The sequence below is a fragment of the Neovison vison genome, chromosome 4 (assembly GCF_020171115.1).
Source record: "Neovison vison isolate M4711 chromosome 4, ASM_NN_V1, whole genome shotgun sequence".
NCBI classification, from domain to species: Eukaryota; Metazoa; Chordata; class Mammalia; order Carnivora; family Mustelidae; genus Neogale; species Neogale vison.
Window position 1 is genome coordinate 37,135,873 of NC_058094.1, and position 26,980 is coordinate 37,162,852.

The window sequence follows — 26,980 nt, forward strand, 5'->3', positions numbered from 1 at the left end:
TGACAGACATTGCTAATCAATCACGGCAATTTTCCTGCTGAGCTAAGACTTGGCTCCAAATTCTTTTCAACACAGCCCTCTAGGCAAGCACTTCCAATTGATCAAAGATGTCATACAAAAGGAAAACCATTTACCATCTCTGTTGGAATATATAGACTTAACTTGTCTTACCTGACCATTTATTTTCATGCGTAGTTCCTATTTAATTTTGTAGTTTGGCATTTCTATCATTATTATTTGGCAAAAGTGTTTGAAATTTTGCCAGTTGCGTTATTTCCACTGAGTTCATGCTGGGAATGTACTAAAAGCATGTCTCTCTTTATACTTATTTTTAAGTATTTTTTTTCTTATGTATTATAGAAATGTCAGGAATGTTATAAAAAATGTACTGATAGTACAGGTCAATAAACTTAGAACAGGAAGAATCAATCTTGGGAAATAAGATCTGAGTCTTTACATGTAAATTAAATTGAATGTAAGAGTAAGATTTAAACTAGTTTACTTTTGCTATTTTCTGTATGAAAAAACTCAATTCTCTCCACTTGATTGACGCTTTACCTATATCCTTTTTTTTTTTTTTTTAAGGTTTTATTTACTTAGAGAGAGAGGGTGAGCACAGGAGAGGGTAGGGTCAGAGGGAGAAGCAGACTCCCCACTTAGCAGAGAGCCTGATGTGGGTCTTAATCCTGGAATTCCAGGATTATGCCCTGAGCCAAAGGCAGTCGCTTAACCAACTAAGCCTCCCAGACACCCTCTAATATACTTTTAAAAAAAGATTTTCTTTTTACTTATTTATTCTAGAGATAGAATGAGGGGTAGGGGCAGAGGAGGAGGGAGAGGGACAAGCAGACTCCATGCTAAGCTTGGAGTCTGACATGGGGCTTGATCTCACGACCCTGAGATCATGACCCTAGAGGAAATCAAGAGTTGGTTGTTCAACCAACTGAGCCAACCAGTCACCCAACTGATATTTTCTTAATAGCTTTTGAACTTGGAGGACTATTTTGAGTCCCTAAATCATTTAAATCATGACTGTGGACAAAGATTAATCTTTATGTTGATAACTGTTAATATTTCTTTGAGTCTTCATTATACCACCTAAACACGAACAATTGACTCATCTCTTAAAAATATTAAGTGGTTGTCTGACTGACTACTTACTACTTGTCTCCTAATTTTTACTCAGCAATCTTTTTTGCCAAGTTGAAATAGCATGGACTTTTGTTTATTGGCCTCTCTCAATTCCCTGACAGGTCTTCATTATTTTGGCCTTCTCAGTGCTTAGGATACTGCTTAGAAGAGAGTAGTCACTCAATAAATATATGTTGAATGAACATATTTAATAATAAATTTAATAATTTATTATTTAATAAATTAATTTAATAATAAATGCCTTGGTTTTATTTTAAAAGATTATATTTATATATTTGAGAGAGAGAGGGAATGAAAGAGAAAGAGAGAGCTCAGTGTGGGGGAGGGTCAGAGGGAGAAGCAGACTCCCTGCTGAGCAGGGAGTCCAATGTGGGACCCAATCCTGGGACTTCAGGGTCATGACCCGAGCCAATGGCAGTCGCTTAACCACCTGAGCCACCCAGGTACCCAAATGACTTAGCTTTAAAGGAAGGAAAAGAGAGAACAAAAGGAAATTAGAATCTTTCAAAGCTTTTATCTATGTAGAAAACCTTACTTCTAAGAGGGGCAGTGACTACCTAGGTGACACTTTTCATTTCTCTCTCTTGCTTTCTGATCTCCTTGTGTGGCCCAACTTGCCCTGCTAATTCTGTATCACAGTCAGAGAACAATACCTATTCCATTTTGAGGCCTGCCTCTTGTGTGAATTCCTGACGTGAAGGGCCAGCCTGGGGACAACCCATCTGGAGAAAGGAGAAAGGAGAGTAATGCTGAGTAATGCTGGACGCTCCCCACTCTGCTTCTGTTGAACAATCTGGATTATCTTAGAAAGATTGTGAGGACATTACTGAGAGAGGCAGGCATAGGAATCTTCCCAGGACAGCTGAGAAACAGGCTTCTCAGGACTGGGATTCTGGAAGCTGAAGGTCAGCTGGGGAACTGCGTCAGCTGGCTCGAGGGTGCACAAAGCGAAGGAAAAATTGAAGGCTCCATCCAGGGTCAGGTGGAGTTAGGAATCAGTTGTCAGGAAGCCTACAATCCAAGCAAAGCTGGGAAAACAGTCAAAGGCGTGGGTCGTTGAGCCTGGTGGGGTGGGGGTGGTTCAGTACTCCTGAGAGTAAGTCTGTGATATTAGGGCGGTGTGGTAAAAAACACAGAGCCAGATCAGACAGAATTAGGGGCAGGAAATAATTGGGAAGTTATAAATGTGGGAGTAGCTGGCAAAAGATATAGCCAAGAACCAAGGAGTCAAATGACTGCCAAGACAGTGTGGGATGGCATGACCCTATAATGCAGCCAGGAAGGAGGGCTGCATGCCTCTGGTGGAAGAGTGGAGAAGGCGTTAGTGAATACTGGGCTCCTTTTTACCTTTGGTCCTCTAATATCTAGATAATCTCCTTCCCATTGAAATTTCCCAGTTGAAATTTCCTTCCCATTATTCTCAGGTAATGAACTGTTTTCTGTATGGCATTCTTTCCCTTCCATGGCATCATTTTCCCTTTCATGTTGTACTACGCAAATTTAACGTTCTAAGGACAACGCGAGGTCTGCGATTGGGAGAACCCTGCTAATCTCAACGTTAAACAAAGGTGCTCCTTTCTTCCTAGGCCTCCTATACTCAAACAAAAGATTGGTTTGCCTTAGCGAAACAGAGTCTGCAAACAGCATCCACGTTTTCATTACCAACTTATGTAGTCCACAGCAAACTTGAAACTCCGGTTGTTTCATCTGTTTCTGGTAAGCAGAAAGGACAAGAATGATTTCAGAACTCCTTTTCAAATCTTTGCTTATTATTCTACTCTCTCAGTACAACACGTGGTGGTGGTGGGGGGATAATCTCCATTCCTACCCCCTACCCGCTTCACTTTCTAACTGTTTTTTTTTTTTTTTTAAAGATTTTATTTATTTATCAGAGAGAGAGAGGGAGAGCGAGCACAGGCAGACAGAATGGCAGGCAGAGGCAGAGGGAGAAACAGGCTCCCTGCCGAGCAAGGAGCCCGATGTGGGACTCGATCCCAGGATGCTGGGATCATGACCTGAGCCGAAGGCAGCTGCTCAACCAACTGAGCCACCCAGGCGTCCCTTTCTAACTTTTTATCTTCAAAGAATTATTTGTTTAAGAGAGAGAGAGAAATCGAGCTGGGGGAGGGGCCAAGGGAGAGAGAGGATCTCAGGCTGACTCCCCCTAAACGCAGAGCCCAACGTGGGGCTCCATTTCACAACCCTGAGATCGTGACCTGAGCTGAAATCAAAAGACCAACACTTGACTGACTGAGCCACCTAGGCACCCTTCTACTGTTTTTTGAGAGGCAGCTTGACATGGGAAAAAGAGAATGGGTTTAAAGATTTTATTTATTTATTTGTCACAGAGAGATATTACAAGTAGGCAGAGAGGCAGGCAGAGAGAGAGGGGGAAGCAGGCTCCCTGCTGAGCAGAGAGCCCAATGTGGGGCTCAATCCCAGGACCCTGAGATCATGAACTGAGCTGAAGGCAGAGGCTTAACCCACTGAGCCACCCAGGCGCCCCAAGAGAATGGGTTTAGATGGGTTAATGCTTATTAACCATGTGACTTTTTGAAGTTATTCAGAAAGCCTTGCTTTTCTCACCTGTAAGATGAGAATAATAATATACTCTACGTGTCTAGAAATGGCCTAGCCTAGTGCCCCGTCCCTCATAGACAGTTAGTAAATGTTTGTCTTGTCTTTACTTCCTGTGACAGTTTACAGATTCTTATTATTAACTATTTGAGTTTACGTGGGTGGAACCTTTCTCTCTTCTTGAAAGTATGTAGTCGTTCATGCAGCTTGAGTTTTCCTTCTGAGTTCAGACTTGTTTTTCTCCTTGAAAAACAGGTACATTTCTACTCTGGCGAACTTTTCTGGACAATACCAACTTTTCATAGATACAGAAGGAAACTTGCAGAAATGGGTATCATCACCATGACATTGCTAGAGGAAAAAAATCTAGCAATGTCATTCAGGAGAGGTACTTAGCAATTCACTAAATTCTTACCTAATTCTTTTGACAAGTGTAACAACCTCTGAAGACAATAAATCTGGGTTCTTTAGAGCTGAACCTAAATCTGGGTAAAGAGGAAACTACTCTTCTTAGCTGCAAATAGCTGAATTTATAGGTTTCTTGCTGTTTCCCCCAAAGAGTAAAGGAGAGCAAAGATAGTGAAGATGATGAACAGGAAGAGAAAGGGTAGCAGGAGCCTGGTGAACAGAAACGCTGGCCTTGCTCTCTCCCTCCGCTTCTGTAGGGTTGAATGTATACCCAGCATCGATTTGCAAAAGTCTAGTCTCTTAATACTGGGGGGACTTAGTATCTTCATTTTCAATACAAATTGTAATAAAACCCCTCCAGCTCATTGGGATTTGAAACCTATTACTGAGAAAATGGCCATTGAAGTGGAACGCAGATGACAACAGTTTTCCTGCTGTCTGGCATTTCAAGTGGTAGATTTGCCACGTGGAAGAAAGCACTGACATCTAATATTTCACAATTTCTAATGAAAGAGAAAACAGGAGCTGAAGACTCTGTTTTTAGAAAGAGTATAAAACAGTCCGTTTATATTTATAAGCCTTCATAAGTACCTTACGCCATTTTGTAATTTTGATGGTAAGTTGTAAGTATGATAGTAATTGAAGCTTTCTGATAAAATAGTGAATTTTGAAAATTACTGATATTTCAGACTCTAGTTCTGATCTGTTCATTGATTGTCTAATTTTATTTTACCTTCTAGCATGACATATTAGAATACATACAATTGTCTAATGTACACATTCTAATTGTTTAATAGATTTGGCCTTTATATATTGACATTCTATGTCAGCCTCAAATATGACATTTTAAAAGTGCATAATGTTATTCTTCTTGAAGATCTTCTGTATTAGGGATGTCAAGTTTTTTGTTCATCTGCCACCATTATTCACTTCCGTGTCCAAGGAAGACATGGCCAGTCCTGCTGGCAGTTTATTCTCTACGGTATCAAATGTGGCTTCAGAACTTTCTCTCATGTACACAGTCACGACCCGTGCCAAAACCACTGACCATTCTGGCTCTGCCCCTTTTAGTTAAAAGTAAAAGCAACTTTGTATTCATATCTGATCTAATAGCCCTTTACGATTTCATGCAGACAGCTTTTTCTTTGATGATGGAATTCACCCAAGGACAAAAAGGGACTCATCTGAATCCGTTAGATTAACTTCTCGTTTCGAAGAAGATGACGACATGGGCTCCATCTCTCTACAAGACACTCCTTCTCAAGCCCTTTTGAGAATATACCTTGAGAGGCAACAGGATGATGATGAAAGCCTTACATTGAGTTTCTCAACATGGGAAGGATTTTTAAGATCGTATATAGCCTTTATTTTGAGAGTAGCAATTCATCAAATTTTTGAAGAGCCACTGATAGAAAGGCCAGATTATATAAACTTCAACAAGGTAACAGAAGTGGTGCTCGAGGAGGGTTTTGAGCCTCTCTTTGGCAGAAATATTTTGTTAAGTGAAACATTTCAAATCACAAATGAAAAGTCAAAAGAGATGTTAGAGCAATCAAGTTCAAAGAGTGAGAGCATTGGACCAGAAACCAGGGCTGACTGGTGCATGTCTCACAAAACCTATGATATTGGCAATAGAAAGGAGTTTGAAAGATTTAAGAAATTTATAAAAAATACATTAGGAGAGAGATATTGGTCATTATGGATGGATATCGAGAGGCTGAAAGTTCTTAAGGACCCTGGAAGACATCAAAGGTATGTCTAGTTTTACTTTCAATGGTTTTTTTTTTTAAATTCTGGAATATTAGTTTACTTCCTAAAGCACCGACAGAAAGCCTGAAATAGAAATAAAAATGTAAATTATACATTTAGAGGAATGAATAATAATATTCATTTTATTATAATAATAGTAATTTTATTACTTCTGTGATTTCATAATTTTCCAATGCAAATAAAGGTAGCTGTTTGGGTTTACATAATACTTCTTCCCATGGATTCTAAATCTGCTTTCAAGTCAATCATTCTGTTTTATTTTTATAACACTGTAGTGATAAAAATTTTTGTAGAAAAAAACCATTTTTTGTTATGGCTTCAGATATCATATAAAAGATATCTTCAGATATCTTTGGATCTGGCTGGCTTCAGATATCTTATATAAAACGCTGGCTTCAGATATCTTATATAAAATGTACCTTATGCCATGGTTAAGAGACTGCTGTTCCTAGCAACCTGCTCAGTTACAAATCTCATGATCTTTGGTGGGATGCCACTTCGACAGACATATCTGAATAAGGTATTTCCTAGATACACGAGATATCCTCTAGAGAGCCTCCTGGTTGTCTGATGAGTCCAGGTCCTTGTTTGGCTATCCCATGTGCTTTAGATCACAGTAAGACTTAACAACCTTAAGAGGGCTCTGCTTTAGGAACGTTTTTCTCCTGACTGTGTTCTCCTTTCTGCTCTGAAGCAGATCAACTACAGTAGGTTGCAATTCCTAGGAAGGGTTTGACAGGGTATATACTAGTAACTGGGTTATTCCACTTATTTCAGTGGCATGCAGATCATAGAGCTCATTGTTGTACATACTTACAGGATCAGGGGTTACCCTTATGGTTGATTCTGCAACCATGACTTGATGGATCATGGAGGAGAAAGCCACTACCACTTTTCAGGATGTATTAGGGAAGTTATATGCCAGCAACCTATATAAATTCTTCAAGATCAATACTGTTTTAGTTCCTATTGTTGCTGTAGCAGATTGCCACACATGTAATGGCTTTTAAAGCAACAGAAACTTATTCTGTTACAGTTTGGAATTACGAAGTCTAACATGGGTGGGCAGGGCTACATTCTTTCTGGAGGCTCTAGGGGAGAATCCATTTCCTTGCTTTTTCTGGCTTCCAGAGGTCACCTACTTTCCTCCATCTTTAAGCCAGGAACATAGCATCTTTTCTCTGACCTCTGCTTCTAGCCTCACGTCTTTTCTCAATGACTCACCCCCCTGCCTCCATCTGAGAAGGACCCTTGTAATTACAGTAGGGCCATCTAGATAATCTAGAATAATCTTCTCAAAATCCTAATTGCAGTGGGACACCTGGTGGCTCAGATGGTTAAGCCTCTGCTCAGATTGTGATCTCTAGGTCCTGGGGTTGAGCCCTGTGTCGAGGCCTACACTGGACTCCCAGTTCAGTGGGGAGTCTGCTTTTCCCTCTGCCTATCCCCTGTTCATGCTCGCTCTGTCTGCTCCCCCCCAACAAATGGATAAATAAAATTCTTAAAAAATATATCCTAATCATATCTGCAGAATGCCTTTACCATATAAGGTAACATTCAGACGTTCTGGGGATTAGGACATGGACATCTTTGGAAGACCATTGTTCAACCTACCAAAAATACTCTTCCTATTCCCATAATTGTAAGAAATAGTTTTATCTCCACACTGGTACTCCCATAACTCGGTGTTGGTTTTGAGATAGTTCATTACTTATCTGAAACATTTTAGAACTGAAAACATTGGGCTTGTTGAATGTCATAGCAATGTGTGTGGGTTTATTTTGTTTTAGACATCTTGAGAGGATGAAAAAATACTATCTGGTAAGCAATGGAGATTGCTACCTTTCTGCAGAAATATTATCAAAACTTAAGCTGCTGGATGCATCTCAGTGGAATGAAGAACACTTAAGAAATATTCAGACTGAGGTTGTAAAACCCTTACTTCTATATTGGTAAGAAAAATAATGTGAATCAAACTTAATTGCTTTAAATTTTTCTAGGCGAGTTACAAGTTATACTTTTTTGTCTTACTGATTTATAATTTATGGAGATTTAAAATGATAAGATAATCCTATCTTTTGCCTTCCTTGAAGTCAGTCAGAGAAAGACAAATACCGTATATTTCATTCATATGTGGAATTTAAGCAAAACAACCGTTTAATGAATATCATGAAGCACATACTTACGTAACCACTACGTGGGCTGGGAAATAAAACATTGCCAAGACCCTTGAAGGTCCCTTATCAATCACAACATCCTCACTCCCCCTTGGAGGTAACCACTATCCTGACTTTTGTGATTATCATCCTCTTACTTTTTTTTTTTTTAAGAAAAAAATTTTTTTTTTTTAGATTTTTATTAATTTATTTGACAGAGAGAAAGAGTGAGAGAGTGCACAAGCAGGGGGAGCAGCAGGCAGAGGGAGAAGCAGGCTGCTGGCTGAGCAGGGATCCTGATGCAGGACTCTGGGTCCCAGGACTCCAGGATCGTGACCTGAACTGAAGTCAGACACTCCACTGACTGAACCATCCAGGCACCCCCTCTTACTTTTCTTTATAGTTTTACCAACCATATATGCAAATAAATACCTAAGCTTATACTTTTTGCTGCCTATTCTACGACTTGATATAAATGGAAACATGTTGTATGCATTCTTTTGTGTCTTTTATCAACATTACACTTGAGAATTTTCTGTAATTGTGTTTAAGAGTTTTATTGATGTATATTGGTATTCCACTTATTGAATATATGATCATTGCTATTTTTTTAAACATTTAGGTTATTTCCTACTTTTCACAATTAAAAGCAGTACTGTAATGTATATTCTTGTATACATATCCATTTTTCTATAGCAGTTGTACCCACTTATGCTCTCATCAACAGAATAAGAGAGTGCCCATTGCTATAAATCCATGGTCACATTTAACATTGTTAGACTTAATTTTTGCCTCTGTGTTTGGTGTGTCATTGATGTCCTGTGGTTATAACTGGTATTTCCCTGAGTTCTAATGAGGCTGGTAATCTTTTCCATGGTTGGTCATTTGGTCATTTGGATTTCAGTTTTCATGAATTGCTTATTTATCTCATTTGCCCATTCTTCTATTGGGATATATACACACACACATATGTACATACTCACATAAATACACATACCATTTTGAATCCAGTTCATTTGATGGTATTATGTGACAGATACCTTCTCCCACCCTCTAGAGTTTGAGAATTAAGATGTGTACAGTGTATATGAGAGCTCATATGGTGGAAGCATGAAAAATAATACAACACCAGTTTTTAAAAATATTTTATATATTTATACCACAATATTTGATGAATTTACACAGTGGCTAATAAAAAATTAATGCTATGAATGAAATAATAATTATGCAAGATTATAATGGTAGGGGCAACAAAGACTTATGGGGGTTTATATGAGTATAGTAGAATGATGGAAATCAGAAAATTGAGACACAGGTTTTCTGATCAGCACATGTCTGCTTTACTGGATGAGGACCTTGTAGATATTCCCACTTACTGGTTGACATAAGAATAAGAGGTCATTTGGGGTATTTCCAAGTCTGCAAGTAAAGGTTCTGAAATATAGTTAGGATGACCACCCAGATCTGTACAGTGTTCTCTCTGAATCTAAAGTAATTATGAGTGGTAATCTAAAGTAAATATGAGTGGTTTTCTTCCACTCCCAACCTGTGTTCACATCAGGGGAATATCTGCTTTCTTTCTGTTTTAAAGGGAGTTTCTTGCCAGGACCTGAAATATGGAGTGAAAATTCGTCTTTGGGCTGTAGCATCAGAGGGAAAACCTGGTCTAAGTTGCAATTAGCATCAGGCCTGACAGCTGGGGTTAGCTCTACAGCCAATAAAGAGTTAGCCCACAGACTAAATACCAGGATAGCCATCCAATTAAGCGTGGCCTTGACATTGTGCCAAACATTCTTTTTCTTGGGCTTCTGGAAGTAGTGTTGGTCTGTCATTTATATAAATTGTTGTAAAACTAATTCTTATCTTTAAATTTAAGGCTTGAAAATAGAACGTATGAATCAAAATCCACTTCAGTTGTGTAGTTAAACATTATAAAAATGTTTGTATATTTTAAAATGTGATTTTCATCTACCAGTTTTTTTATTATGTTCAATTAGCCAGCATATAGTATTTTTGTTGTAGTGTTCAACGATTCATTAGTTGTGTATAACACCCAGTGTTCATCCCAACATGTACCATCCTTCATAAACATCATCCTCCCAGCCCCCCGCCTTCTGTAACCCTCAGTTTGTTTCCCAGAGTCCAGAGGCTTTCATGGTTTTTCTCCCTCTCTGATTTCTTGCCATTCGGTTTTGTCTCCATTCCCCTATGGTCCTCCGCTCTATTTCTTATGTTCCACATATGAGCGAAACCATACGATAATTGTCTTTCTCGGTGACTTATATTACTCAGCATAATCCCCTCCAGTTCCATCCATGGCAGTACAAATGGTGGGTATTCATCCTTTCTGATGGTTGAGTAATATTCCATTGTGTATATGAACCACACCTTCTTCATCCATTCGTCTGTTGAAGGGCATCCTGGTTCTTTCCAGTTTGGCTATTGTGGACATTGCTGCTATGAACATTGGGGTGCATGTGCCCCTTCTTTTTACTGCTTTAAAATGACCACAGGTGCATTTTATGTTCATTTTACTTGAAACTGAAAGTTATTTTAAAAAATTCCTTCATCAATAGGTATATAGATTTCTTTTTCTTATCAAGCAGATAGTAATTTGAATGTAGTTTTATTAATTATTTTTTTCCTAATGTATATCACCTTTTTGAGTGAGTGTGATTTCAGGCAGTTGATATATCATAGAAAAACATTTTTTTAAAGGTGAGGCAGCAATAAAAAGTGGGAATTTTTAGAAAAAGCATTTGTAAGACATAATTGTGAGCATTGGCATTCTAGATTTTATAGGCTTTCAATTTTTGAGGCTTATTGCCTAGCTTAATCTTAAATTTGTTTTTCTTTGACTAGGGCACCAAGATTCTGTGTTACTCATTCATCCTCAGTCAAACATGCTAGTGCTGAACTGAAATTCTGGCACCTCCGTCAAGAGAAACCAAGGAAGGATGTTGACCCTTTTCCACAAATGGCAACCCTCTTGCCATTAAGACCTAAATCTTGTATTCCACAGATATCTGATATGCAGGTCAGGTAGACATTGATACTTTGATCTCTTTATTAAGTTTATGATAAAATATCCATGCTTGTGTTTTGTGCACTAATACTTATGTTAACTTTTTGCGGGGTTGTTATTAATGTACATGCTGCAACAATTATGCATTAGGAAAAACCCATGGTCTGTTCTCTACCAAGCAGCCAGAGTGAGCCTTTAAAAATATATGACCAGGGAACCTGGGTGGCTCAGTGGGTTGGGCCTCTGCCTTCGACTCAGGTCATGATCCCAGGGTCCTGAGATCGAGTCCCGCATCAGGCTCTCTGCTCAGTGGGGAGCCTGCTTTTCCCCCTTTCTCTCTGCTTCCCTCTCTGTCTACTTGTGAGCTCTCTCTGTCAAATAAATAAATAAAATCTTTAAATATATATATATATAAATAACCAGGTCACTCACCTGCTCATAATTCCCTAGGGGTCTCCTCTCTCACTCAGAATAAATCCAAGGTCTTTACACAGCTAAACACATCCATGCTGTCCTCCTGGCCTCATTTCCTGTCTTCTTGAACCTCATCTACTCCAAACACACTGGCCTCTCTCCTGTTTTTGGAACACACCAGGCAAAAATCTGGAAGTGGTGCACTTGCTGTTCCCTTCACTCAGAGCACTGTTCTTCCAGATATCCATGTGGCGTGTTCCCCCACTTACTTTAGGTGTCTCTTTGAGCATCACGTATGAGTACATGTGGGTAGGATGGCCCAGATGTCCTCCACCACTGTGCAAGCTCACAAAACAAATTTAAGGTGGATGGGCAGAGCTATGCTTTAGTCTCCAGCCTTTTTTTCCCCCCTTACTATGGCTCATTTTTCACTTTGCGTATTATTTTACCACTTTTTAGAAAGAAGAGTCCAATTTATTACAACGTCCTAAATCTCCCAAGAAACCCCCTCGAGTAAAAACAGCAGTTCAAAAACCATGGAGGAGCAAGTCTTTGTCTCTAATTTCTTCGCAGGGCAATGTGATTGAGAAAGGGTAGGTACACCTTTGTATGTGTCAAGTGTTATTTTGCAATGATAAGATTTTTGAGGAATTGAAAAATTAAATAGAAATTAAAACCTGAATACACTGATCTTTTTTAATAGGAGTTCCTTATATTTCGGTGATAGGTATTAGAGTCATGCATACTCTGAATCAGGGGCAGAACTCCTGAGACTAGTCTTTTGAAATAAATGGTGCCTCTGATCTCCACCATCTTATGAGCTGTATGGTCAAAGGCTTCTGAGATTTCCCTCCAGTTCCTACTTGGCCTTATTCAGTAGTTCAGTATTTCTCAAACTTGCAACCTTCTAAGACTCTCAAGAATTTTGTCATTACTTGGGTGCCTGGGTGGCTCAGTGGGTTAAGCCGCTGCCTTCGGCTCAGGTCATGATCTCAGGGTCCTGGGATCGAGTCCCACATCGGGCTCTCTGCTCGGCAGGGAGCCTGCTTCCCTCTCTCTCTCTCTCTCTGCCTGCCTCTCCATCTACTTGTGATCTCTCTCTGTCAAATAAACAAATAAAATCTTTTAAAAAAAATTAAAAAAAAAGAATTTTGTCATTACTTAAGACAGCATATATTACATTATTCATTTAGATTTGCCCACATACATACTCTTTTCACTGTTCTTTATTTAAAATGGGATTATTTTCCTTCAACCTAAAAAAATACCCTTTGGTGTTAACTTTGGTGTGGGATCTGCTGGTCCATTAATTTGTTATTTCACTTTTATTCTTTTTTTTTTTCTTTGAGATAAAATTCATATGACATGAATTTCACCATTTTAAACTTATCTTTAATTTTTTTTTTTAAATTGTAGACTGCACCAAAGGTCGGCCTAAGGTAAAACTTAGGGTCTTAGGTCTTTTCTAGTATGTGCCTTTTCCTGGACATGTGTGGTCTCTTTCTAATTTTTTCCTGCATATGCATTTTGCTTTTAAATGTCCTAATCTTTTATGTCTGGCTTCTGAAAGGAGGCGAAAGAGAAAAATGAAGTAAAAAGGGCAATGTTTCTTTAAATTCCCCAGATGTCATTTCAGCCCGAAGGGGACTGGGCTTGCAACCAAGAGGAGAGGAGCAACCCCAGGGGCCACGTGTCTCTTCTGCACTCTTTGATCTGCAGCAGCAGAGATCAGAGCTCAGATCCCTGAGATTTGGTAGTCAGGGTCCTTTCTGCTTGCCCTGACTCTTGCAGCTATATGCAGAATGCTCCAGAACACAGACACAGCCGTCTGCCACAGGGCTGGGGATAGGGGAAGGTTAGCTGTTGCTGTTGTGCCAGCAACTCTAATTGACCAAAATGAACCACAGTTTACTCTCCAAGCCTTCCTCTGGAAGTTGAAAGCCTTAAGCAAAGACTCCAGAGTTCCAAAATAGTTACTTTAGATCCTGCCAGTGAAACTGTGATCTGGTGGGGAAGCAGGTTCCTGGTACTTCCTACTCTGATATCTTCCCAGATTCCTTGCCTCTGGGAATTTTCCTTCCTCAATGAGTTTTGGCCCCATAATTCCTTTTTAAAATTTTATTATTATTATTATTAATTTTAACTCGAATGTAGTTAACTTACAATATTATACTAGTTTCTGCATATATTAGTTTATAGTGATTGAAAAGTTACATGTATTACTCAGCGCTCACTAGGGTAAGTGTACTCTCCATCCTCTTCACCTGTTTCACCCATCCCTCCCCCATAATCATCAGTTTAATCTCTGTAGTTAAAGGTCTGTTCCTTTAGTTTGTCTCTTTTTTCCTTTTGTTTTTTTTTTTTCTTAAATTCCATATGTGAGTGAAATCATGGTATTCGTCTTCCTCTGACTGACTTATTTCACTCAGCATTATATTCTCTGGATCTATCTGTGTTGTTGCAAATGGCAAGAATTCACTCTTTTCTATAGCTGAGTAATATTCATTGTAAATATAAACCACTTCTTTTTTTAATTGTCAGTTATATTACCTTTTTAAAAGTTTTTTATTATTGTAATTCTAGTGGAGTTAACATACAGTGTTATATTAGTTTCAGGTATACAATATAGTGATTCAGCAATTCTATACATTACTCAGTGCTCTTCGTTATAAGTGTACTTTTTAATCCCCAACACCTCATTTCACACATTTCCCCACCCACCTCCCCTCTGGTAACCATCAGTTTGTTCTCTATAGTTAAGTATGTGTTTCTTGGTTTGTCTCACTCTTTTTCTCTTTGCTTGTTTGTATGGTTTCTTAAATTCCACATGAGTAAAATCATTTAGTATTGGTCTTTCTTTTACTGCCTTATTTTGTTTAACATTATACTCTCAAAGTCCTTCCATGTCATTGCAAATGGGAAGATTTCATTTTTTATGGGCAAGTAATATTCCGTTATGTATGTCTTCCACATTTTCTTTATCCATTCATCTATTGATGGATACTGGGGCTGCTTCCATAATTTGACTATTGTATATGTATAATATACATACATGAATTAGTGTTTTTGTATTTTGGGGGTAAATATCCAGTGGTGCCATTGCTGGATTGTAGAGTAGTCTAATTTTTAACTTTTTGAGGAAACTCTGTACTGTTTTCCACAGTGGTTGCACCAGCTTGCATTCTCACCAACAGTGAAAGAGGGTTCCTTTTTCTCCACATCTTCACCAACACTTGTTTCTTGTGGTTTTGATTTTAGTCATTCTGACAGGTGTGAGGTGATATTCATTGTAGTTTAGACTTGCATTTCCCTGATGCTGAGTGATGATGAGTATCTTTTTATGTCTGTTAGCCATCTGTATGTCTTCTTTGGAAAAATGTCTGTTCATGTCTTGTGAACATTTTTTAATTGGACTCTTTTTTTAAGTTTTGAGTTGTATAGGTTCCTTATATGTTTTTGATACCAACTCTTTATCAGATATATCATTTGCAAATATCTTCTTCATTCAATAGGTTGTTTTTAGTTTTTGTTGTTTGTTTTTGTTTTGTTTTGTTTTTGCTGTGCACAAGCTTCTTATTTTGGCATAGTCCCAATAGTTTATTTTTGCTTTTGGTTCCCTTGCCTCAGAAGACATATCCAAAAAAATGTGATTATGGCCAATGTCTGAGAAATTACTGCTTGTGCTGTCCTATAGGAGTTTTATGGTTTTAGGTCTCACATTTAGGTCCTTAATCCATTTTGAGTTTATTTTTGTGTATGGTGTAAGAAAGTTGGTGCAGTCTCATTCTTTTGCATGCAACTGCCCAATTTCCTCAACCACTTGTTGAAGATAATGTTTTTTTCCCATTACATGTTCTTGCATTTTTTGTCAAAGATTAATTGACCATGTAATTGTGGGTTTATTTCTGTTGGCCCTAGAATTCTTAACTACATTGTTAGCACTCAAATTTCTTTTAGCAGATTAATTTTTGTATTTTTCAGTTTATCTAATTAGTCTTCAAAGGGAGAGTTGGGCCAAATCACCCTCCCTACCATTTCCAGAAATAGCACTTAATGAGCTTTGGTGTGCTTTGTTTGTATTATATCAGTTATTACTGCATCCCTATGAAGAAAGCATTACCTTAATTTTTCAAGTGATAAAAATATACAAGTATGAATAGAGAGAAAAGTTTAATTTTGAGAACTATGCATAGTTTTTATGTCTGTTGTGACTAGAGAATAGGCTATTACAGTGAAAAGGCAAGAAACAAGCTAAAACAATAAATGAGGTTCAGATAGTCAATTTTTTGTGTGTCACATTAGGAAGTTTGGAGATTATTTCCTATGCAGTGGAAAATATCTAGAAAGTTTTTGTGTCATTTGCTGAAATTAAATTATTTTATTTTCAAAATTGGAAATATATGCACAGTTGAAAATTAGTTACATGCTATCCACTTATTCTATACTTTTGTTTTTACTGAATTCATTGGAGAAGGTGTCTCATAGCAGTACATGCTATCTATTAGTTTAGTTATAGGTATAGGTATACTGTAATGTGTTTTTTCTGTTGTTTCTTATTCTTATAATCTTATCTCTCCTTATATCTAGTTATCTTTGATTTTATGCCAAACATTGTATTTGTATTCTATTGAGGGACATGGACATTATTATACATTATTATACATTTCATTATTAAAAACAATGCTGCAATGGATATTCTTATACATTTGATGTATTTCATGTATGCATATGTCTGCAAGATTAATTTCTCAAAATCGAATTTCTAAATCAAAGTTCATGTGATTTAAAAATCACAAAACTATATTTCATAAGAGTTGTAACAATATACTCCTTTCAGCATGTATGAGTGCATTCAAGCCTCTCTGTGTCTTTTAATTGAAGAGTTTAGTCCATTTACATTTAAAATAATTATTGATAGGTACCGACTTACTGTCATTTTGTTAATTGTTTTCTGGCTATTTTTTAATTACCTTGTTCCTTTTTTTTCTTGTTCTCTTCCTTTGTGATTTGATGATTTTCTGAAGCAGAAAACAATATTTTTAAGGTGGAGGAGACTTGAGCCTGTTTATATGCCTAAGGTAGTATCTAGTGGAAAGGGAAAAGTTAAAACACCAACAAGAACGAAGAAGCTCTGTATTTTCAAAGGAGAATAGAAGGAAGGATTCAAGAACAAAAGCCATGAGATTAACATTGGCTATGAGATGGGATACTTTTTCCTGAGACAGGATGGAAGGAAATAAGGATAGGTATAGGTGGACATGTTTGTTGATAGTAATTAAAGACTGTTCAGGTGCAAAACTTGACTAATAATGGCTTAGACAAATTGGGCTTATTTTTCTCACAGAGCAAGAAGTCTGAGGGTAGGCAACTGCCAGTATTCGTTCCTTGGACTGGAAATATTAGGTCCTGAATTTTTGTAATGTTCTTGGCCATTCTTTCATATTCATTGGTGTTATAGCTCCTGATATCAGACTTTCAAATCATAAAGAAGAAGGGCAATTTTCATTAAATATTTCCCTTTGGTCGGGAAAGCAAGCTTTCTTAGAAGCTCCCCAGCAGACTGTTTTGTATCTCATTGGTCATAACTGTGTCACATGATCCATCCCAGCAAGTCAGTCTTAGAAAGTGAATATTTAGCTTTCTCAGTATCTCAGTGGTGCTAGTTACAGAGGCATGTCACCGGGAATGAGTGCTAAGTTAGCCAGTCAGTCAACAGTGTCTACTACATTGGGGAATGGAAACAGAAGCATGTCATACCTCTCTTTGGTCTGAGAAGAGCCTGCAAAGCAATCCACTGCTGGATTGGAGCAGATATATTGGTGAAGTGAATCACCATGTTTTATGGAGCTGGAAAGTAAGGCTCAGAATAATTGCAATGAGGTAAGGTGAGGGAGCTGGATATGAAAGTATAAAAAGATAATGTGCCAAGTCATTAGTCTAGCTTCATAGTCTTCCATTATCTCACCCCACACTACCACATATAAATCCTTATGAATCCCACCTGTTGTGAGGATTAAATATGATAATGTGAATTGTATTTAGCACAGTGTTTGGTTTGTGTTATATATTGTTTACTTAACTGTTAGTGTCCTCTTGCCCTAAGCAAATCAGTTAACTTGATGCCTTTTAAACAAGGCTTTCCCTATCTACTTTCACATATTGCTCACTCTTCTCGCCATCTCAAGAACCCCTCTGAACATACATACACACACACACACACACACACACACTACCCATTTTTCAGGGAAATCCCATTTCTTTAATTACTAATAGACCTCAAAGGGACTTCTCACTGTTATCCATCCCAGTCATTTGACATTATAATATATTCTTGAATTCATTCAACCAGCAGTTAATCTGGTTCTTTCTGTAGGACTATACTTCATTTTCTCAACCACTTCTTAAAAGGTTGGACTTGATAACTTGTACTGTTTTCCCCCCTATTCTCTCACAGTGTTCAAATGCATTCCTAAGATTTGGTGTCACATATACCAAAGGTGCTCAATACATATTGATCAATGAGTTCTTTTTGTTTGTTTGTTTTTTAAATTTTTCAATTTATTTGTTTTCAGAAAAACAGTATTCATTATTTTTTCACCACACCCAGTGCCCCATGCAATCCATGCCCTCTATAATACCCACCACCTGGTACCCCAACCTCCCACACTCCCACCACTTCAAACCCCTCAGATTGTTTTTCAGAGTCCATAGTCTCTCATCATTCACCTCCCCTTCCAATTTACCCCAACTCCCTTCTCCTCTCTAACATCCTTTTTCCTCCATGATATTTGTTATGCTCCACAAATAAGTGAAACCATATGATAATTGACTCTCTCTGCTTGACTTATTTCACTCAGCATAATCTCTTCCAGTCCCGTCCAATGAGTTCTTATCCTTATAATTTAGGCTGAGGCACAGGTTGGAAAGCAGCAATATTATTCGCTTAACATCTTTTACTGACATTTCTGAATGTCTGAAGCCCCAGCTGGATAGAAGATACACTTACACAGAAGAACCTTTGGTAAGTATTTTGAGAACTGATTTATCTGATTCTTCATTTAACTTACCAATGTCCCCTGCTTTTAGAGAGTTTTCATTGATTTACCGTAGTATTTTTTCTCTACTAAACAACACATTTTATTTCTTCCTTCCAAAAAGATTTTTTTTGAAGATTTTATTTATTTATTTGACAGAGAGGGATCACAAGTAGGCAGAGAGGCAGTCAGAGAGAGAGAGGAGGAAGCAGGCTCCCCGCTGAGCAGAGAGCCCGATGCGGGACTTGATCCCAGGACCCTGAGATCATGACCCGAGCCGAAGGCAGCGGCTTAACCTACTGAGCCACCCAGGCGCCCCTCCAAAAATATTTTTATCCAAAAATTTTCTCTGTGTTTCCTTTTGTAATACCATGTTGCTATATACTCCATTGATTACTATCTTCAAGGACAGCTGTCTTCTGGTTTGGTGTGAGAACACCTTAGGTACAAAATAAGACTATCCATTATTTTTATTAAATTGCTAATAGTTGATAAAAAACAATTTTGATGTTATGTTTTGGAAACAGAATTTTTATAAAGCAGAGTATTTCCGGTGTGTGGCTACCTTGATAATGTGGATTTTCTACACCAGTTAGGGATAACAATTTTATATTCCCTAAGGATTATACTTTATATAGAAACTTTGGTAGTCCCAATATAGTCTGATCACTTAGCTATAATTTTGTATAGCTTTTTATTTTATTCTAAGCAAACAATTCTTCTTTGCTTCTAAGAAGGGCTTTTTTTCCTGTCAAAATAAATTTTTTTTTTTTTTTAGTTTTTGGAATGCCAACAGTTAAACATCATTAAAACATTAAAGTTTTACTTTAGAATATGTTTAGTAGAGGGATAAAGAGAGAGGCAGAGAAACACTCTAACAATACCTTAAATTGTTCATGCCACCGTTATCTTAAGATTACAAAGAAGTCTGAGTTCCACACAGCAAATACCAAAGAGTTCCTGTGAACAGTAGATGCTTTTTCGTATTCTAAAGTTACTCTTAAAGTAGCCAGCTTTCTGTGTTTCAAGAATGGTATTAGGGTTGCCAGCGTTGTTGGCACAGAGGCCCCCAAATAACAGAGTTTTATGATAACTTATATTACCATTTACATTCTGAAGGCTGTGACCTGTACAGGGGGAGACTGTCTAAGGAGGGCCCCCTGAGGACAGTTAATGAGCAGCACTGAGAGGCCTTGAAGATGGTTCTTTTTATAACTCTCTTGTAGCCATTACAGCATCACCTCAAGGCTAACATAACAGTAAATATGTAGGAACGAGGCCACCAACAGAGATCTGGAAGACTCCTAAAATGGTATCGCTATGCCTGAAACGTGAAAATAATAGAGGTTGAGAAGTTACCCTAACATTAAGTTTGAAATTAGATTGGTTTATAATAGAAGGCAGTCTGCTGCGATAGTTGGCTCCATAAATGACTCTTAAATGATAGTCATATGCAAACATACTGCATTAATTACTTATATGGTACAAAAAAATTTTAGAGTCCAGCAGGAAAATGACAGCCTGGCAGAATTTATGAAACCATGTTGTACAGTGTCATAAAAAAATCATCATGTTTCTGGATGGATCATGGATTTCTGTTTTGTTATCTAGGTTAAAGCCATGGCTGATGGTGCCTTGGGAGGATTTGACATGGAAAATTTGTTGCAATCTTTGTATGTAGAAAATAGAGCTGGATTCTTCTTTACTAAATTCTGTGAGCATTCAGGAAACAAGGTAGAAGATAATGATTTTAATTTTATGCCTTTACTTCATTTTAAAGTAAGAAAAATTGAAGGAATTCAGTGCTCAAATAATTACATTTGATGTTAAAATTCCCATATCTTCTGGTAAGAAATGTTATACTAAATATTTAGTGAAAATATGAACATCTCTATTGTAATTCTCTTGGTTCACTATCCTACTAGAATTACAAAGAAAATTAAAGGATTAACTTACATTTTTTTAAAGAGACTTATTTATTTATTTTATAGAGAGAGAAAGAGTGTGCCAGCGGAGGGGAGGGGCAGAGGAAGGAAAGGGAGGGAGAGAATCCTGAAGCAGACTTCTCAATGAGCATAGAGCCAGACATGGGCTTGATCCTAGGACCCAGAGACCATCACCTGAGCTAAAATCGAGTTGGATACTTAACTAAGCCACCCAGGAGCTCCTTGACTTGCATTGTTAACAATATTTTATTCTCATGAGTTTTTGTTTCCATGTAATATATATTAAATTCAGAGTTGATTTCTATGAATCCTTTAATTTTCATTTTTAATAGCTCTTATAATTAGAAGTTGCAATGGATAGTGCATTAATTAATAAAACTCATTGCCAGTTTTGTTTTCTTTTCATTTTGCTTAAATGTAAAATATTTCACTAGCTCAATTATTAGAGTGGTGTTTGGTTTTAGTATGATATATATTTGTCCATATATATCAAAATACCTCCAGATTTTGGTTTCATGCCAGAAATATGTGATTACTCTTTGTTAACTAGATTGCTTTCTGTTTTAATGGCTAATTACATAATAGGCATACATGCAAAAATATAGTATTTTAGTGACAATACCAATAATGTTTTCTATATTGCCAGTTTGTAATAGAAGATAAGACCATCTTAAATTGAACCAGATTTATGGTAACACTAAGAAGCTAAAAAATTTATTTATATTTGAAATTAGAGCTTTAATAATTGGGTGGTAATGATTTATATATTTTTCTCCATCTACAGTTGTGGAAGAACGGTGTGTACTTTTGGTTTGACCTACAGGCTTATCATCAGCTTTTCTACGGAGAAACACTTCACCCTTTTAAAGTATGCAAACAAGCCCAAGTAAGTAGTAACTAATTAGGGTTCAATGTGCAGCTCTAAGTACACAAAGAAATGAAAAATTTGTGTCCGGCTCCAAACAAAAGAAATCTGGGACTACAGGCAAAAAGGCAGCAGTTAAGTTGTTGTCATGGGATTGCTTCATTAAATGTCAGTAGAATATTATTTTATAATCTGATTTGTGGGTTTCCATTTTATTTGTTTTATTTGCTTCGCTTTATTTTCTCTTTGCTGACAATTACTTGTTCTGCCAATAAAGGACATCCCATATTTTTTGTAATTTATGTCTTTTTGGTTTGGTTGTGAGTGATTTTTTTAAGAGGACCCTGAGAGAGAACTTGCCACGAGTCACTGAAGTGACGGGGAGCAGATGCATAGACCAGAGCTATTCTCTGAGCTCACTGTGGGAATCAGCTGTTGGACATCCTCAGCCTGGTGACCTCGAAGGGGGGGAAGAATGTTGACTGTGTGGTGTAGGCTCCATGTCATCCCCTGTGCTTCTGTACTACACACCATGTAAGACAGAGACCGAGAGGTGGAGGAAAAGAACATCTCAAGATCACCCTGATGCAGAACAGAGGAAGATTCTCTGCAAAGGGAGACAGAACCAGTGGCCTCTTTTGAGGGGGGAGAAGGAAAAAGAATAGAATTATGACTCAAGCTGACTTAATCTTTTCAGTTTTTTTGTTCTTAGGATCTTAATTATCTTCCCCCCACCAAAGATTTTATTTATTTACTTGAGAGAGAGAGAAAGAGAGAGAGAGAACATGAGCAGGGTGGTGGGCAGGAGAGACAAAAGGAGACTTCTTGCTGAGCAGGGAGCCCAACATGGAGCTCAATCCCAGGACCCTGAGATCATGACCTGATCCCAGGGCAGACACTTTACTGACTGAACCACCCTGGGGCCCCAGGATCTTTTGATCTCTTATGGAGAGAAGTCTTCAAGCCTAGGAAACCACTATTCACTTCTGTATCTGTTGACCACGTAAGTGGTTCTATCTGGAATAACCCCATTCAGGAGACCCTCTCCCCAGATGATGCAGAGATAGTTTTGTCCTATCGTGTTTTACCTTATGCTCTTATTCAGGCTCTCAGAGAGTGCTGCTGCTGGATGTTTGTTGTTACTTCCACCACCCGGACTCTGGTGTTATAAATCAGCTTTGTACTTTTACTATGAGAACAAGGGTTTCAGCAACTACCCAGCCCAGATCTGGCTCGATGCGGTCATGAAGTTTTAGCCCTAATTTGCCAGTACCATTTTTTGAGACCACACATGGGGCTCTTTTGCTTGTTCATCCTTGACCTGTGGGTCTCTACTTCTCCTGCTCCCCCTGAACTATTGCTCCTGTCTGGAAAAGTACCACCTGTTATTTATTATGTTTTCACTACTGCAAAGCCCACTCCTCCAAACATCTTTAGCTGCTCTGTCAAGTGAGTTCTCTGTTGTTGTTATTGTAGTCACCATATTTCCATGCACTTGTAAAAGTGGAAATTCTATTTAAGTTTGGTAGGCTTACTAGTTCTCAGTAATGATGTTACTCTACATGCTGTAGAAGTATTGTGAAACAGGATACAGGCAGATTTTGTTTATTCTGAGATGGATTATTCTGTTTGGGGATCATCAAGTTCTGTAAGCTTTTTATCCTCCTCTAGATTATCTTCTAGACATTTTTTTTAAAAATGGAAGTATAATTAACATACCATGTTAGGTTCATTTCAGGTGCACAACATAGTGATTCAACAATTTTGTACATTACTCAGTGCTCATTATTTCAAGTATAGTCACATCCGTCACCAAACAACATTATTACATTACTGACTCTATTACCTATGCTATGCTTTTCCTCTCCATGACTTATCTTATAACTGGAAGTTTGTATGTCTTAATTGCCTTTATTTTATTCATCTCCCATTCCCCTCCCCTCAGCAACTACCAATTTGTGTTTGTATTTAAGAATCTGTTTTCTTGTCGTTTGTTCATTTTGTTTTTTAGATTCCACCTATAAGAACAGACCCTAGAGGGTGTTATGCTAAGTGAGATAAGCCAGACAGAGAAATATAAATACCCTATGAATTAACTTATTCTTCCCTAGGTTATCTTTTGGGGAGTCGCAACAGGTGGAAGGAGGGTAACAATGGAGAAAGTTGCCTTCAGGTGAACAGAGGGAAATTGAAGGAGCAAGTCACGTGATTTTTTTCTCTTTTGGCTTGTTTGCTTTTTACTTCTATGGTTACTTTATTTTTTGGTTAATGGGGCAAGTTGTCTAGATTGGTTTAAGTTTTAATTATCCAAGATTTCTGTGCCTCTAGATATAAGAATTACCTCTAATACCATAATCCTGTAGATTTGTTTCACAGTATGAAATAGCATTCATTTCTTTTCTTTTTATTAACCTATAATATATTATTTGTTTCAGGGATGTATCCCTGTGATTCATCAGTCTTACACAATTCTTAGCATTCACCAAAGCACATATCCTCCCCAATGTCCATCACCCAGCCACCCCATCACTCTCACCCCCATCCCCTCCAGCAACCCTCAGTTTGTTTCCTGAGATTAAGAGACTCTTATGGTTTGTCTCCCTCTCTGGTTTCATCTTGTTTCATTTTCCCTCCCTTCCCCTATGATCCTCTGTCTTGTTTCTCAATCATTTCTTTATAACAGAAATGGCATATGGCCTTCTTCAAGAGTATATTTAGAGTACAAATATTTGGATCAATAATGCTAATGCAGAGTGTAATCAGGTAGCACTATGTTAAAGTCACTGTCAACTTGATTTTATATTGTTTTTACACATCTGACAAGTTATATGGTAGGAAACGGAGAGTTGGTTCCAAGAGACTTAAATGTTTTTCCTGTATCATAGTAAGCAAATTACATACCTTGAAGTTTTATTGACTCATAAAATATTGCAGAAGTATCTGTAGGCAGACTAGATGGGGAATCAGTTTGAACTGAAATCTTGGGCACATATTGAAGATTTTACTGCATGGTTTCAAGATAGAATAGTTCAGTTAGAAGCCAATGGAAATGGTCTTGGCAAGGAGAAAAGGAATCACTTATTGTAGTGCAGAGGTAAAGTCTTTGACTCTAACAAGAGTTTGCCAGGGGCGCATGAACCACTGCTAAGATTTGGAGCCTAGATTGTTCCCACAGATAGTCCTACTGCTATTTATTTATTTATTTATTTGACAGACAGATCATAAGTAGGCAGAGAAGCAGGCAGAGAGAGAGGAGGAAGCAGGCTCCCCAGAGAGCAAAGAGCCCCATGCGGGGCTCAATCCCAGGATTTTGAGATCATGGCCTGAGCCTAAGGCAGAGTCTTTAACCCACTGAGCCACCCAGGCGCCCCCTACTGCTTTTTTTTTTTTTTTTTTGATACTACATACTCAATGATAGAGCACTACAATAGAATGAAGCAGATCTGGGTAGCACTATCTTTTATGACGTCTTCCATCTTTGTAGAAATCTTTCAAACAAAATGCATTCCAGCAAAACTATGCATTTAAAATTTACTACTCTCTACAGCATATATGTTGAGAATTTTTTTGAAAATAGAAAACGAGTATGATCATAAAAATTGCACATGTTTACACATGTGTACAGACACTTATTAATCACATGCATATTTAAGTGGGAAAGAGGAAGAGTGGAAAAAAAACAGTAAAAATTAGAGCCCAGGAGAAAAATTATTTGGAGTATGTAGGAATTAATGAGTGGAGAGGGTAGGTAAGAATGAAATGGAAATGAGGAATAAGAGGATTTGCTTATTTTTACTAAAAAGTGCTATTCAATATAAAGATATTCTTGCAATAGTGTGAGATTTTTAGGCTTATTCAAAGGAATGTGTGTCACCTAGATCAGAGGGTGTATGACATAGAAGGAATAAAAAAATCACAGACTTGGAGTGGAAAGAAATGAATTTACATCACATGCTCTTATTATGCTAGTTGTTAGCTGGGTAAACTTAGTCAAGTCAGTCAGTTTAGTAAGCCTCAGTTTCATGTCTTATAAAATGTGGGTGGTAATGATGCTTCACATTTTATTTTCTTATTTCTGCTTTCACCTTTATAGTTTTAACATGCATACCAAAGTTAACAAAGTCTACAATTAATCATTATCTTTATCCTTTCAAATAATCTAAGGATCTTAGAACACTTTAATTCCACCACACCTTGCCCATTTTACGTATCATTTTTGTATGGCATTTAAATTTTTTAAAATATACCTACCAAGTAGCTATCATCACTTTTTTTTTAAAGATTTTATTTATTTCTTTGACAGAGAGACAGTGAGAGAGGGAATATAAGCAGGGGGAGTAGAAGAGGGAGAGAAGTAGGTTTACCGCTGAGCAGGGAGCCCGAAGTTGGGCTCAATCCCAGGACCCTGGGATCATGACCTGAGCCTAAGGCAGATGCCTAATGACTGACCCACCCAGGTGCCCTTCATCACTTTTGTTTTAATACCTTTGATGCTGGTGTAGATTTATTTACACATTGATTTCATGCTTACCATTGCCCTTTGCATCATACTCCTTCCTTTGGGCTTCATTTCTGAAGAATATCTTTTAGTAAGTTTTCCATTAAGATCTACTAGTGGTAAAAGTCAGGTTTTATTTGTCTTTAAATGTTTAATTCTCTCATCGGTCATGTAGCTGAATATAGAATTCTAGGTTGATGATTTTCTCTCAGCACTTTGAAGATACTACTCTATGGTCTTAGGGTTTCTGTTGTTCTTTTTGAAGAGTCTACTGTTGCTCCTTTGCTTTTTCTCCTCATTTGATTTTTAATCTTCTCTTAGACTTCAGTGTTCCATATTTCTTGTCAGTGTGTTTATCATGATTATCTTTCTTGGGTCTAAGTGGCTTCTATAATCTCTGAAGAATCATGTCTTGCATCAATTCCGGAAAGTCCTTAGCTGTTATTTCTTTCAGTCTTTCTACTTCTCTTTTCTGTGTTTGCCACATTCGGGATTCCCTGTCTGGTCAAGACTGTCAATCCTATATCTCTCTTTTGGGCTTTTTCTTTTTTAAAAAATTTATTTGAGAGAGAGAGAAAGAGAGCACAAGTGAGGTAAGGGGCAGAGGGAGAAACAGACTCTCCACTGATCAGGAAGTCCAATGTGGGTTCCATCTGAGGACTTTGGGATCATGACCTGAGCTGAAGGCAGACGCTTTACTGACTGAGCCTCACCAGTGTCCATTTTTCTGTCTTTTTACAGCTTTTCAGCAGCTATTTAACCCATCCATTGAGTTCAATTATTTTAAGAATTATTATTTTTTTATTATTAGATGTTCTGCTTGTGTTTTTCAAGTCTTCTTGATGTTTTCGTCTCTTTTTTTTTTAAGTTTTTAATTTCTTCCTTTATGTCTTTAAGCATTTCAAACATATAGTCTAGCTGTGTTAGTTATCTATTCTTGCATGAGAGTATTACTGTAAGTTTGTGGCTTAAAATGATATGCATGTGTTATCTCACAGTTTATACAGGTAAGGAATCTGGGCACAGCTTTGCTGGATCTTCTGCAAGGCTGTAAGTTAAGAAGAAGTTGGTCAGGGATGCTTTCTCATCTGGAGCCCCACAGGGGCAGGATCTGCTTCATGGTTATCAGCAGCAT

General features: G+C 37.7%; 1 protein-coding gene across 1 annotated transcript in view; it reads left to right on the forward strand.

The window, feature by feature from the left end:
• Positions 1–26,980, forward strand: part of RGS22 (regulator of G protein signaling 22) — a 90,014-nt gene that overhangs the window by 10,389 nt on the left and 52,645 nt on the right. Inside the window, exons 4-11 of the mRNA XM_044247103.1 lie at positions 2,739–2,868; positions 5,271–5,889; positions 7,698–7,859; positions 10,926–11,100; positions 11,962–12,095; positions 18,409–18,523; positions 20,148–20,270; positions 21,267–21,368. Coding sequence (XP_044103038.1) covers positions 2,739–2,868; positions 5,271–5,889; positions 7,698–7,859; positions 10,926–11,100; positions 11,962–12,095; positions 18,409–18,523; positions 20,148–20,270; positions 21,267–21,368 — 1,560 coding nt within the window. The remainder of the gene's footprint in view (positions 1–2,738; positions 2,869–5,270; positions 5,890–7,697; positions 7,860–10,925; positions 11,101–11,961; positions 12,096–18,408; positions 18,524–20,147; positions 20,271–21,266; positions 21,369–26,980) is intronic.